The 14783-nt window shown below is 39.1% G+C and overlaps 1 protein-coding gene across 5 annotated transcripts in view; it reads left to right on the plus strand.

Annotated features, from left to right (window-relative positions):
• Window positions 1-14783, plus strand: part of LOC102237337 (VPS10 domain-containing receptor SorCS1-like) — a 164646-nt gene that overhangs the window by 112134 nt on the left and 37729 nt on the right. For all 5 annotated transcript variants that reach the window (XM_023333700.1, XM_023333699.1, XM_023333702.1 and 2 more), the window contains exons 4-8: window positions 2631-2789; window positions 8590-8663; window positions 12985-13049; window positions 14024-14142; window positions 14260-14349. In XM_023333700.1, coding sequence (XP_023189468.1) covers window positions 2631-2789; window positions 8590-8663; window positions 12985-13049; window positions 14024-14142; window positions 14260-14349 — 507 coding nt within the window. The remainder of the gene's footprint in view (window positions 1-2630; window positions 2790-8589; window positions 8664-12984; window positions 13050-14023; window positions 14143-14259; window positions 14350-14783) is intronic.

Genomic DNA, 14783 nt, shown 5'->3' on the forward strand with positions numbered 1-14783 from the left:
TTGAATTAAAAATAATTTTTTAATATATTTTCATATTCAGGCATTATTGGGGGGCATCAGAACCTCTGAGGACCCCATGACGTCTTCCTTTCTCTTCCTAGGCTAACAGGGCTAGGCTAGGCTAGTTAGCTTATGTTATACTTTAGTTTTTTCTTCTGTTTAATTCCTAACTTGTTCATCACAACCATGATGTGTCAACACCATAACTGACAATTTACAAAACTTTGATGAAATTTTGTGAAATAAATGTTTAATTTCTGTAAACTGTAAAGATTTCCTGGACCTGATGAGCTACAATATGGCCTCCTTCAGAATAACATCATATAAATGGAGGTAGTTTGTCATTTTGTCAACTCCATCAGAGTTTTTAACTGACATTGTGACTCTTTCAGTGATAATGTTGACAAATCTCACTTAAATGTGTAATTAATTCATTTTAATTCATTTTACATAAATGGCATTACTTCACATGTATCAAGTTTTTCTTTTTACTCACTTTGTCACCACCTTCAGTTCACCTTCATTTCCAAAACATTATTTGTCATATTTGTATACATAAGCTTGAGAAATCATTAAAAAATTTTGGGGAAATTTAAACCCATTTTGTCCAACTTCTCAAGAATCACTGATATATATAAACCAAAACACCTTCAACCGTATTATATGGGTTTATATATTAGACAGTTACATAAAAGACCAATTTGCACCGTTAGTTTTCAACCCCACATAAAGGCTAAAACGTTTATGCCACACTTTTCAGAGTTTTATTTGCACACTAAAAGAAAAACTTTTTATTGTTTTCCTACACCAAGTTTGTTGTAAAGTGTTAAAATGTGAAGACATTAAAATACCTCCACCTGTATTAGGCAGCTGATGTTTCTAGAGAGTAAAATGTTTCATCATTTTTTTTTTAGTAATTTCAATCAGGTAAAAAACATCAGTTTCTCTAAAACCTAAAACCGTTTCTCACAAAACTCCTTTCAAGTCCAGCCAGAGGTTTAAGCTTGGATTTGTGGATTTACATCCATATGGCCTGACACTGAGGCAACAGGTCACTGAGGCAACAGGTCACTGAGGCAACAGGTCACTGAGGCAACAGGTCACTGAGGCAACAGGTCACTGAGGCAACAGGTCACTGAGGCAACAGGTCACTGAGGCAACAGGTCACTGAGGACTGGGTCACTGAGGCAATGGGTGCAGGACTGAGAGTCCCTCAGCTCAGGAGCTTTAATCAGGCTGCAGGTCTTCCTCGTTTCTTCCTCGTTTCTCCCTCGGGTCTTCCTTAGGGTGAACTGAAGGTTTCTGGACTGGTTCTGCTTTTAAAACTTCCCAAATAAGATCCATAAGCTTAACTTCCACAGTCCACTGATTTCAGTTGCTGATGGTAGCAGCAAATGGAAACACCCTTTACTTCCCAATTACACTCATTTATTACTCTGTCTTTACGATGTAAGCCAGGTTGATGTTTTGGATCTTAGTGGGTTCTGACCTGGTACCATGTAGACGGATGATCTGTGAATTCCCTGGGAAATACAGACGTGGTGCTCAAACATTAGTATGAGTTAAAAACAGGTTTCTTTGGACTCTGGCGTTTTGTCAGGCGTTTCACCTGTGGGTAAAATGGCTTCCCCAGAGCCAGAAACAAAAGTTGCGTTAAAACTTTCAGTCGATTCCCCGCAGCACTTCCTGCTGCTCCGCACGCGTTTTGCTTTGAGCAATGAAGGCAATAAAGCTGAGTGTATCAGCGTTTTCACATCGTCTTTTCTTCATATTGATGTGGGACAGAAGCAGAACTGAACCCCCCACCTCTCACACACACACACACACACACACACACACACACACACACACACACACACACACACACACACACACACACACACACACACACACACACACGCCCACACACACACACACACACACACACGCCCACACACACCAATCCCCAATGGAAATTACATCATGGAATGAGTGCAGCAATACAATGTGCTGACCTTGCAGTTTGTCTATTATGAGCTGGCGGCTAAACATTACAGTATTGGACTGAGAGTCGGTGTGTGTGGCCGTTAACGAGGATTACAACTGGAGTGTTTTCCAGAATAGAATATGTTGGTTATGGATTTTAATCTTTCAGTGTGACTCGCTCACACTGAACAGAACATGAGCCGCCCACTGGGGGCTGAAAACTTTCTGACACTGACGTGTTTTGTGGAAAACTCATTCCAGTCTGTTGATGCCGTGTTGCAGTTGTTTGTTTTCTTTTCTAGATTTTGAGCCACATTTGGAGAAGAAAGAATTTCAGGTCGTAATCTTAGATTGAGTCAGGTTTTTTTTAGATATAACAGTACACTCCAATTCTTTTAAATTGATACATTGATAAAGTAGAGTAACAACTGATTCCTTTTAAACCGCAGGGCGAGTTACATTTGGAGTGGACCGCCCATAAACAGTCTCTGGTTGAATTATTAATGATCAGTTCTAAGTAGGATGTGTCTGTCTGCGCTCAGGTTGTGTCATCCCCAGGAACAAATTTAACGCGTCCAAATGTTTGACTGTCCTATACTTTCTGACATCATGCTTTTGCATAACCAAATGCTTTGTATTCTCATTATCTTGTACTTCTTTTGAAGATCATGCTGCTGACGGATCCGGAGATAGAGAGCAGCCTTCTGATCAGCTCTGATGAAGGAGCCACATACCAGAAGTACCGACTCAACTTCTACATCCTGAGCCTCCTGTTTCACCCTGAACAGGAGGACTGGATCCTGGCATACAGCCACGACCAAAAGGTGAGGGAGAGGACATGACTGCAGTTTCTTTTAAAGAGGTAGAACCTCGACATTCAGCGAAGTAAAACCACATCAGGATCCAAGTGACTCTTAGCTGGAGGACTAAAGCTCCACAGGAGGCCGGTGACAGTTCAGCTGGAAAACAGGTGGAGCTCTGATGAAAGAAAAAGTCTTACAGTCGCTGCAGGAGGATGAAACACTGCAGCTAAACTGAATTTACTAATTATGTCACTGAAACAGAAGTAACCATATCAGAAACTTCCATAAGCTGAAGGGATATTATTCATTAATCTGAATGTTTCTCTTCTGTGAAATTTAATCTGCAGCCTCACAGAAAAAACAAACAAAACGTTTGTAACCAAAAAGCTCCAGATATGCTTTTTAAAGTTTTTATTTTAGGAATTATTGTCTGAGAAACAATGCTCTGAACTTTTCATATTTTCTTGCGTTCCAACCACAAACTGTAGTTTGTTTCATTGGGTTTCATGTAATGAATCAGCACAAAGTGGCCTTTAAATTATACCTGGTTTTACCCACAGTTAAAATTCTTAAAAGTGCGGCATATATTTGTATTCATCTCCCCTTCATCAATAACTTGTACAATAATTTTTCTTTGCAATTATAGCTGCAGGACTTTTGGATCTGTATATGAAAATAAAATAAAATATCCCATGATTCTTTGCAGAATAGTTCCAGAGGATTCGGGACATTGAAAAAAAGTTTTAACTGTTTTCTGACTTTAAGCAAAGTTCTGAAAGATTTTTTTTTTTTTCTTGGCTCTAATCTTGTTCCTCAATCATATTATTTTCCTTAGTAAATCTGTTTCTTTACCCAAGATGTCCTCATTAATTATGTGAACATTCTGAGTTATATTTTGTTAAAGAAACACCAAACAAAAATATTCTGAAACATTAAATTTAGACAGCTTGTATGAAGGATCAAACCCATGAAATCGCTGTAAGCGCAGCGTTTTGTGGGAGAAAACAGATTTAAAGATCCACTTTAAGGTGAGAGTCGGTGACTTGAGGTTAAATGTGTCTTATGTGAAGCAGAGATCCAGAAAATGGAGCTGCAGCAGCTCCAGCCTGTAAATCCTGTTGTAAAGAAGCATGACAGAAGAAGATCTTCCACAGAGATACTGAGGTTATTAATCAGCTTGAAGGTGAAATATGAAAGTAAATATGTGTTCAGCAGCAAAGCTTTAGTCAGAAGGTGGCTGTTAAAATATGTGGCTGAGCTGCAGAACAAGAGCAGCTGCAGTTAAAGGGCCAATCCAGGCTTTCTGTGAAAAACCAATGAACTCTCAGCAGCTGTGGCTGAAAACACATGAAATGTAAAGCCCTGATATTCCATATCTACTTCCTTTTCGTACAAAATAGCAGAGTTGGTGAGAGAGAAACAGAGACAGAGGCAGAAAGCTTTCATGTGTGGTTCTGTCAGTCTGCTGGGTTTCCTATGATAGAAAACATTTTAGCCAATTTGAATAATAAATTGAACTTGACTGCATTGTTTGATAAAAGAGATCAACTTGAATTGGATGGAACTGACTTTAAATCTGCCTCTGATTGGGTTTATTTATCTTTATAAATAAACTTGAACTGAATTGGAAGTAGAACCGATTCTGCAAAACGCTGCCAGATCAACGCAGGTACAGACGAGTCCAGTTCAGATCCAGTTAGACATTAAAATTGAAGGTTGGCCAATAATGAAACCGTTTTTTTTACAAGCAACAGCAACAAGTTTGAAAGTTTTCTCTAATCCACTAAAAGTCATTTGACTGTGTAGGATTGATATAGTTTCTAATAACTGGTTCCTGTGTTTCCCACTGAAGCATTAAAACATTATTCACAAGTATATATTTATTTTATATTATTGAGGTCAGGCCTTGTTCCAGAAATGTAAACTCTTGATCAATATTTGTTATAGTTTGCTGTTATCAGTGTTGATGTCCTCAGTAGATGATGCCGTATCACAGAGACGCTTTTGGAAATGAAATAAATCCTCTGGAAACATGAGTACAAGTTTGTTCCAAAGAATCACTTCCTGAAGGGAAACCATGCAGGTGGGCAGATGGGAGAGCGACAGGACATGCTGTGTCACTGACACCTGGGGAAAATCATGATTGAATTGATCGATTTAGCAATTTAGCATTGGCTTCTGCTGAATACCGCGATGGTATTGACCCTCTGCACGACATCCTGCTCTTCAGGAAGCATCCAAACAACCTGCAAAGACTGTAAATCACTTTATTTGTTTAGTTGACTTCACTGTAAATGGCCATGGTGTGTTGCAGTGTTGGCTGCACAAACAGACAGGATGAAAACCAAACTGTCGTTTTATCGTAAATCTTTTGATGAGGAAGGAAAAAGCCGTTAATTAGCAGCAGTCTGAATTTACAGCAAACAGTTTTTACAAAGTAAGAAGAGAAACACTCATTCATATCAGTGATGCAATCAAATACTGCAATACAGAAAATGTATGCATCTAATCATGTTGATGACGGACGTCAGCAGTGAGGGATGAGTGGACTGAACAGAGAGACACTGATTGTTTTCTCCAGTTGTTTTTGCCAGTATCTCCAGTTTCTACTGGTTCAAGTTGAGCTGATGCATCTGTTGAAGAAGCTCATCTATCTGCGGTTCGGTTTTCATAAATAGCCAATAACTGAGCCATGCCTTCTGCCTCCTGACTCCTTTATTGATTTGCCTTAATTCTCTCCACAGGATTTAAACCGTTGTGTCATAAACCGTGTTTTGTTTCACCAGAGAAAACTTAGAAGCACACAAAAGTCTAAAAGGTGTTTTCATACATGCTTGGCTGCATCAGGTGAGGCGTTTTCTCCATGGTAACTAATGATTAGGAGACATATTTGCAAAGAGTCAATATCGCTCAAATATGTTTGAGTCGCGGTGCTCACCATCATTATGTTGTATAACTACTGTTGTATATAACTGTGTTTATTTCCTTGGGAAAAAGGAAGAAATGGATAATTCATTCCCTCATCGTCCACCACTCCCACCAACTCAAGCTCTGCTGTGTTGCATGGATCCTCTCCACCCTAAAACTGCTTCTCTTTCACTTTGCCTGCCCTCTTTTTGGCAGAGCTGCCACATTTGTTGATTGAGAGACCTTTCAGAGGCTGTAGCGGCGGCGGCCCCTCCGCCCCACCAGTAGCCACTTCACCTCCTCCGGCTCCTGTTCTCTGCTTCTGCTCTCTTACTGGGACACACACTAACTCGTTTTAGGAGGGTAATTAGTCAAAGTGATTTCCTCCTGCCCCAGTTCTCTGCTCTCTTCCTTTTTCTTGCATCTGCTTAGCCAGCTTCATTTATGCATATTAATAGCAATCAGTGATATTTGTTTTTATGTGTATTAGAACACATTACAGCATGATTTTTCAAAAATATATTTGTATTGATTAACTTTTAACTGGGATGTCATTGAATACATTCATACAATAAAATTGGGACACTTTACAAATATGTGTAGAGTTAACAATTTTAACAATAACAATAATTAAGGTTTTATAAAGTCAAGAAAATAGCCAGAAGTGAGAATAAAAACTAAAAACAGAAGAAAAGCTGTAAAATGACATGGATGTATGACATCATTACTCAGGAATATAAATGCGACTTTCTGATGCTTAACTTCAGACATTTAAATAAGTCTGAACCCAAATGTTGATGTGAGTGTGAACACTATGGTGATGTTAAACTGGTTCTAGTTAGTTCATCTTAAAGCAGGAAGAGATATGTTGACAGAAGTCTGCAACAATCCAAAATGAGCTGAAACTGGTTGAGCTGTCGTGGCCAGGAGGAAACATTTACCCTGTAAAAAATGACTTCTTAAAACAACTGAGTGTAAAGTTGAGCTCGGTTCTGATGGCTGCAGCCTGCCGTGTTTGGACGGGTTGTACTGAAATAAAAGCATTCTGATTCTGATTCTGATTCTGATTCTGGAATATTTGGACACCTGAACTGGTTTAACCCAAATTCAGCACTGCAGGAAAATAACCTTTTGAGAAGGAGCCAATAGTGAAGGTGGTGCTGATCAATATATACTAATGACTTCATATTTAACTCAGGTGTGTGGAAGCAGAAATACATCTAGAAGTTGCAGAACACTGTCTGAATTTAAAGATCCCTGTTCTTCAACTAGACTTTTTCCTTCTGCTTAACTTTCCTTCAATATATTTGTATGAAGCTCTCTGTGAACAGCTTCCCTAGCAGTGACATTTCATTCCTCTCCCTTGTAGAAAGGTCAGTAACAATCTGAAGTAAAATGATAATTTTGTCCAAAGCTGCAGAGAGAAAATCCCTTCAGAGGTAAATATCAGATTTTCCAGCAGAGATGATCCATATGGGATGATGTTGTTTCCACCTTGTTATTCTGGACACAGTAAGATGTAATTGGAAAACAAATTAATGCAAACAAACATTTTGGACATCCACTGATAAATAACTGTTTACACACTGTGCATCACTGCTCACGTTCAAAATGGAAAAGTCAGAGTTTAACATTGAAACAAGTTTTGAGCTTCATTAGATTGAATTTGTAAGCTGCACAGTAAACAGATTTGTCTTTGTTCTATAACAGAGTACATGTTTGAGGATAAAAATACTCTTATTTCAGTCTCTAAAGGTTACAGATTAAAACAATGAAAGTGAGAATAACTTCATTCTGTAAAAGTAAATCAATCAATAAATAGAAAACGATAACATAAACATAAGTGCAGTGGTGCAGTATCAATTAAAGTCCTACCAAAATAAAGTACAAAATGCTCTAAAAAGGTTTTTCTATTTTTTGATACATAATTGTAACATGCCTGTTTACGATATACTTTATACCTTTACATTTAAAATGTAATTTACATGTTATAATTTAGTAATTGATACGTTATCATAAAAATAATTAGAATTTCATTTCATTTTTTTGCCATCTTTGTGTTTTTCTCATGTTTCATCCAGAGAAATACAAAAAGTTCACTAAGGACTAAATTTAGACACCAGAAACTTTAAGGAGAAATTTTCCTCTGCTTCTCCTGCGTCTGTCAACTAGCCTTCAAAACCAAACCCATTCAAAATCAAACTTTATTTTAACACATTTGTACAACTCAAAGTTATTTTAGGCATTTAAAGAAGAACAAAATGATATGTCTTTATATTTGAAGATGGCTTTTCAAATGTGCTTTTGCTGAAATCTCAGCAGAACGACCAGAGGAACAAACCAGTGGTTCTTGTTTCATGTTCAGTTTCTTTGATTACACTTAGACTACCGCTGTCATTTGCTCTCTTCCTTAATAACTCTCCTCTGAAGACATTCTCCTACAGTAATATGAGTCCACAAAATGTCTTAATGCAGTCACAGTCAATAAATTAGAATATGAATATTCCCATGAGGCTTGTTTAACTCATTAAAAGTACCTTTTGAAAATGAACAACCTTTAATTGGGCATTAAATATACTGTTTTATGAAGGCTGTATATTTTATTGGTGTGATGTAATATTCTAATTTCAAATGTCATGTTTTTTCATTAACCAAGCAGAAAATTATCATAATTAACAGAAATCAAGACTTTCAAACATCCATCTGTGTGTAATTATTCTATGTAATGTGTTTGAAGTAGCGATAAAGTTTCTGAAATAAATTCTTTTCAATAATATTCACATTTATTGAAATTAGTTCATGATGCTAATGTCTGAGTGCAGGTTGGCCTTGTGCACTTTGGATCTTATTTTATGTGCTTATACAGAAAAATGATTGTTGAAAAGTAACATTTATTTAATGTTGTTTTTTACAGCTTTACAGTTCTGTTGAGTTTGGAAGAAGATGGCAGCTGGTGCACGAGAAAGTGGCTCCTAATCGTTTCTACTGGTAAGTAATCGTGATAGTAACCTGTTCACTATATTTTGTTTATACCATTTGATTAAACATCAAATGTAATTTTCTAAAAACAGAATGTCTAAATATTTTTTTCTCTAAGAAAAGTTTAACAAGGAAACTGTTTTTTATGCATTTTTTCCATTGTTCATTAAAACAAGGATGTTTAAACGATCTTATTAGACCTGTCACAATATTGACATTTTAAGAATAAAAAAGGTCTTTTGTCTCTGGTATTAATAATTTCTCTGTTTCTTGTTATTAAATGTTGTCAAGAATGTTTCTGGACTACACTGTTAAATACACTGATGTATTTAACAAATAGAAAAATGAGATGATAAGCTTCCTTTGACTTTTTGACTGTTAGTTTTGTGCCAGAAAACACAACAATAATCTCTGTTTTTATAGTTTTCTTGAATTTGTTCCTAGTAAGAAGCCAAATACAAACTGTGAGAAAAGATAAAGTGGTACATACACTCTATGGGAGACTTTTCCATTTCATAAATTAACATTTGAAGCTATTTATTTTGTTGCTAGAAGATTCAGGAAAAACTAAGGCAAACATTAAAAAGCACAGGGTTCAGGCCCCACAGCCAGTGATAACTGGCTACTTTAAAAGTTTTATCACTAAATAAACCTCAGAATGCATTAATAACTCAAGGAGCAGATTGGAGGAGTAAACCTTTAGCAGTGAATCTTGGACTCAATCAACAAAACCTCAAAAAATATTGAACTTCAAATGGCTTATTAGCCAGATGCTAATGAGCCATTTGTGTAAAAATAACCTGTTTCGAATATGACAGTCAGAAAACAACATAAAAATGGACCTTAATTACCAAAATGACCTAAAACACCTGCACATCATTTAATTAGCACCTCCCTTATGTTATCTGTCAGCTGCTGCAGAGTACATGTGTGTCACATTATCTTCACAGCAATAACTTTAAACATTAGTTCAAATAAATAATGACAAATTGCACCTTCTGAAATTCAGATTTCATTATAGAACTGTTTAATCGGGTGGCTCTAATTGCTGCATATTAATTGAAGCTGGATTGTTTTGTGCCAAATAAATTTGATCAGCTGTTTGGAAGAGAGCGCAGAGAGACGAGGACGTTTCTTATGAAACTATAAACACGTCAGTTATTGTCATTTTCTTTTACGCAGGTGGTAAAGATGTCAAATTATAATTAGAATTGAATAAGAGGTTCTGCAGATTAATATTATTCATGTGTTAGACTCATCATCAATGTGTTGGGTGGTTATGCTTTGCACAGGTTCATTTCAATGAATTAGAATATGAACAAAAGTTCATTTATTCCACTAATTCAATTGAACAACTGAAACTCATGTAAACTCACTGCACAGAGCTCGATATATTTCTAGTGTTAATTGTGATAATTGCATCTTACAGATAAAGAAAAGTTTCTAAGAAAATAATTATGTTGCATTCAGATAATAAAAAAGGATTTTTATGCAGAATTATTGCATTATGATCTGTATAACCATGAAGAAGCATAATACTTCTCCAGAGGTATTGACAGCCTCCACAAGCAGCATAAGCCCCTAAAAGTCCTAACTGGGTGTAAAGGTAAACCAGTGCAGTGTATTTGCAGAAGGTAAATTATTCCTGGACAATAACACTTTTTCACCGATGTTTTGATGCGCTTCAGAAAAACTTGTAGTTTTATTCTGGGTGTCCTGGGATACTCATCTTCCAGAAATCTAGATTATACATTAATTTGATTTGAAACATTCAGGAGTGACAAGCGACCAAATACAGAGACATCAGAATTGAATCATTCATTTGTTTTTTGATCATTTTCCAATTAATTTTGGAATAAAACACAGAAATACAAAGATTTATCGAAGAGATGCTTCCCTCTGGACACTGACCATAATTTCTTTCCTAAAATCTATAAAAACATTTTGTGTTCCTGCTGCATTACTTTGTTGTGCTCCCCCTTCACAAGTTATGTCAAAGTTAGTTGTTTTCTGCATGTCGTCATCCAGTAACCAACACATGACAAATGGTCTTCAGTGAGCAGAGTGCAGAGGAGTGGTGCCGTAGTAACAAGCCGTGCTGCCAGGAGTGAAGCGGGCCTCAGGGCTGATGCTGCTGATGCTGCTGATGCTGCTGATGCTGTCAGGCTTCTATTTTGGGTTGTGCGCTGTGCGGTTGGAGTTGTGCTAGCCCTGCTAATGAAGCTGCTCAGGGAACTTATGTCTGCTGCACATGGAGCCACGGAACATGTGTAAGCTCATTTGTGATTCGGAGAACCTGAGAGGCACTGAGCGACTTGCCGCTAACCTCCATCGGATGCTACTATAATCAGTTTGGGAGCTCAGCGTCTGCAGCCATTTGCATATGACACTGATAATCTCTGCAGGAACGTTTCGGAGCTGCGTGTGTGTTTCCTGGGACAAGAGCTCCCTCTCATGACACCGGCTCCTTTGCTCCTACTGGGTCTGACCTCAACGCAGACACAGACGCTGCTGTTGCTCTTCATTTGAACTTTCTTGGAAAAAGTATTTGCTCTCCTGCTGATTTCTTCTGTGTTTGTTTTTTTCCAGACTGAAAGTTTCAGATAATAACTTTTAATATCAAAGTAATTAGAAAAGGCAGCTTTGAGATGATGATGCCCTTTATTAAGAAATAAACCAACCTGGCCCTCTGTGAGTAATACTTGTTAAATCATGAATGAGCTTTGATTAATTACTAGAGGCTCATACTGATTTATTTGTCTGAAAAGTTGTTAAGTTGGCAACAGCTGAGTGATTGTTACATGTGCAGACGTGACCTGCTGGGCGGGTCTGTCAGTCAGTCCTCTGGCACAGCAGAACCGACAGGAACTGATTTTTGGACGATTTTGCGGCGGAAAGTAAGATCGGTGCATAACTTTGTTTTCTCGTGTAAATATTAGCTGATGTTTAATCGGTATTTTAAGTGTTGTTGGCGTCTGTTGTTGGAAGTAGGTGAAGTTGCGCCAGAAACGTTTACATCCATGTGAGAGTTTCAAGGCCAGAACCGATGCTGACTAAAAAGAACATAAAGTCACATCTTGTATTTGTTAAAAACATGTAGATGATGAACAGATAAAACTGGAATACTTTATTCCATCTCGTTACACTGGTATAAACTAGCAGCGTCTCAGAAAATGTCTGAAGAGCCAGACATGATGGAGGTTTGAGGCCTGGGCGTCAGAACCTGGACTACTTCTGCTCCCAACCAGAACATCGTCCAGGAGAAGCTCCAGCTTATCATTTCATGACCTTCAGGTGAAACAGGCTTTGGTTATGAAGCAAGGCAGTGATAAAAGAACATCAGGATAACTAAAAAAAAGGTTCTGGAGTGGCCTAGTCCAAACCTGGATTGAAACTGAGTTGCTGTTATTCAGCCCTGTTAGTGTTATTGTAAAAATGGAACAAGCACTTATTACATTTAGGGGCCATATACTTTTGACTTTCACTAACTTTCCCCTTAATAAATAAAGTGATATTTTGAAAACCTCTTTATACTAAAGTTATCTTTAATATAATTCTTGGAGGGTTTAAAGCATTAAACTGTTTGCCCTCTTGCAGAAACCTGACAGGGCAAACTTCCTTCACGGTTTGCTCTCCCATAATCCACTGCCTGCCTCAGATGATTCTTTGGATTATTTAGTAAAATGTAAACATGGATTGGAGAAGTAGGCCATCGTGTTCAAAGTTTTGTTTGATCTCCTGTAGTTAATAAAAGAACAATGATCTGAGTTTTGGTGTTTCTCATCCTGTCACACACAGATTTCCAGAAATCTGTTCGGCCCGTCGGAACGTTGTCGCGTCTCCTTCCACCTTCTTCATCAACTCCTCATGTTCGCTGCCTTCGCCTCCTTCCTCTGATCCCCCAGTCTTTTTAATACATTTTTAATGCCCTAATGATTATATGCTATTCCATCTGCAGGCATCCCGACTGCAGCAGGAAAATCAATGGATTTTCCTGCTCTAATGATGGGAGGAAACATCTTTCTGTCTCTCTCGTTCGAGGAGGAAAAGGACCTTCAAGGTCTTTTGAACATTTAGATCACTCATTCAACCTGAGGCTCTCTGTGCTGAACACAGATCGTCATGTTGGAGACAGTAATTCCTACATGCGGCTCTGCTGATATTTACCACTGCTGTGGTTGCAGTTGGCTGAACCTCTGTTGTTATAAGCTTGTCTGACTTTGCAGCATGTAATCTCTCAGGTCAGGCAGCAGCTCGGGAAGGGGGGGCATCCAACCGATGGGAAAAGAGCAATGGTGATGTTCCTGAAACATATTTGTCTGCCTTTCAGGTCCAAGATGGGTTTGGACAAAGAGCCGGGCTTAATTCACCTGGAAACCAGCATCTCTGAAGGACGTGAGTAATTGAATTCTGAGTTCAGAGCTCTATTTTCCTGCTGTCTTTGTGCTCTGCTGGAAGCATTGTGCTCAAGTAGTGAGCAGTCGGGGGGTTCTTGGACAGTCCTGCTGCAGGATAATGTAAAGGGACGGCCGGGTCCAGGGACCCACAGGAACAATGGAGGGAAAAGTAATGCATGGATTTGTAAAGCTTTTAAAGATCAGCGGTTCGGGTCAGTGGTGCACATGTAGATTCATTTCACTCACCTGAATCACATCGATACGAAAGCCTTTTAAAAGGACTATAACTTTGTTCTGCACAGAAATCCTTGGAATACATAAAACATTACTGAACTCTGTTTCTACTGAATGAAAATATGTAGGATGTGATGTAGCAGTTCTGCTTTGCTCGTCCAGTTAGCCTCTAAACCTACAGATCTCTCAGCCCTGGATGTTTTATGAATGAGACCCTGAGGACAGATTCGTTCCTCGGTGACTTTCATCAGAACGTTGTCATGGATGGACATGTCCAGACCACATTTCCCTGTCTGGACATGGTCACATGGTTAATTTATCTGTGTTCCTCTTTGTTTCCACACTGCCATCTATTTTCTTTTTTTTGGTTTTTGTTTGAGTCTGATGTGACAGAGGTAAGCCAATCAAACGCAGCCCCTACACAGTTACAGTCACACAGCCAGAGACCATCACCATTGATCACGCCTGTATGGAGGGAGCCGACAGGTTTTTGGCAGAGGCCGGCGTTGGGGGACAGGCGGTGGGGCCGCAGAGCCGTGATTGAAGGCAAGGAAAGCAATCGGCCTCTCGGTTCATCTGTCATCTCTTACCGGGGCCACTTCACTGACACGGGGCCAAAAGAGAGCACTTAGCTGTGGGTGAAGGCTGCCTTTCTTCATCGGCTAAAACCATATCAGAAGCCACGGCCTGATGTGTGTGTGTGTGTGTCTCTGTGTGTGTCTGTGTGTGTGGGAGCAGAGGCGCTGTACGTCACCTGCAAGCTGCAGAACTGCACAGACGCCAACAAGGGCAAACCATTCCCCGGATACATTGACCCCAATTCCCTGGTGGTGCAGGATGAGTATGTGTTTGTCCAGGTAAGTAATCGTCCGTTTGCTCCGGGACGGCGCTGTGGGAGATTCATCCAGGGCATATTCAGTTATGTTCTGTTGTTTGGTGTAATATGATGTTGTTTGTCATGTTTGTGCCTGAAGGTGTCCACTGCAGGAAGGCCGGTCTACTACGTTTCTGCAAAACGAGACGTCTTTACCCCAATGAAGCTGCCAAAGTACACCCTGCCCAAGGTAACACAGCACAGCGCTTAGTTAGCTTACATAACACACACCAACAGGAGCTCCTGAGACTTTGACCATTAAAAAGCAATTACACAACCCTAGAAAGTGTTAGAACAAAAATTCTGCACAGCAGTGCTGAAGTTTGTACATCTAAACGTTGGATCAAAATGAGCTCCCGGCTGGTTTCGAGGTCCAATTCATCGCTGGCTCCCTGCGATGATCTCTTTGGTGTTTCCGGGCAAATCAAGGCCAAAAGTATCTCGGAGCGTTTCCAGGATTGTTATTCGGCTCTGCTTCGCATGTGCCTGACCTCGCTTATCACGTCCCTACTGACAATTAGACATGTTTTATTCAATCAGGCCCAGTGCGCCGGGTAGCTGCAGGCTGGCTGCAAGGTATTATTGGAACAGTCAGAGGTAGATGAAGCTCCCAAGCAAACAGCA

Source organism: Xiphophorus maculatus, chromosome 5 (genome assembly GCF_002775205.1).
Source record: "Xiphophorus maculatus strain JP 163 A chromosome 5, X_maculatus-5.0-male, whole genome shotgun sequence".
In the NCBI taxonomy this organism is placed as follows: Eukaryota; Metazoa; Chordata; class Actinopteri; order Cyprinodontiformes; family Poeciliidae; genus Xiphophorus; species Xiphophorus maculatus.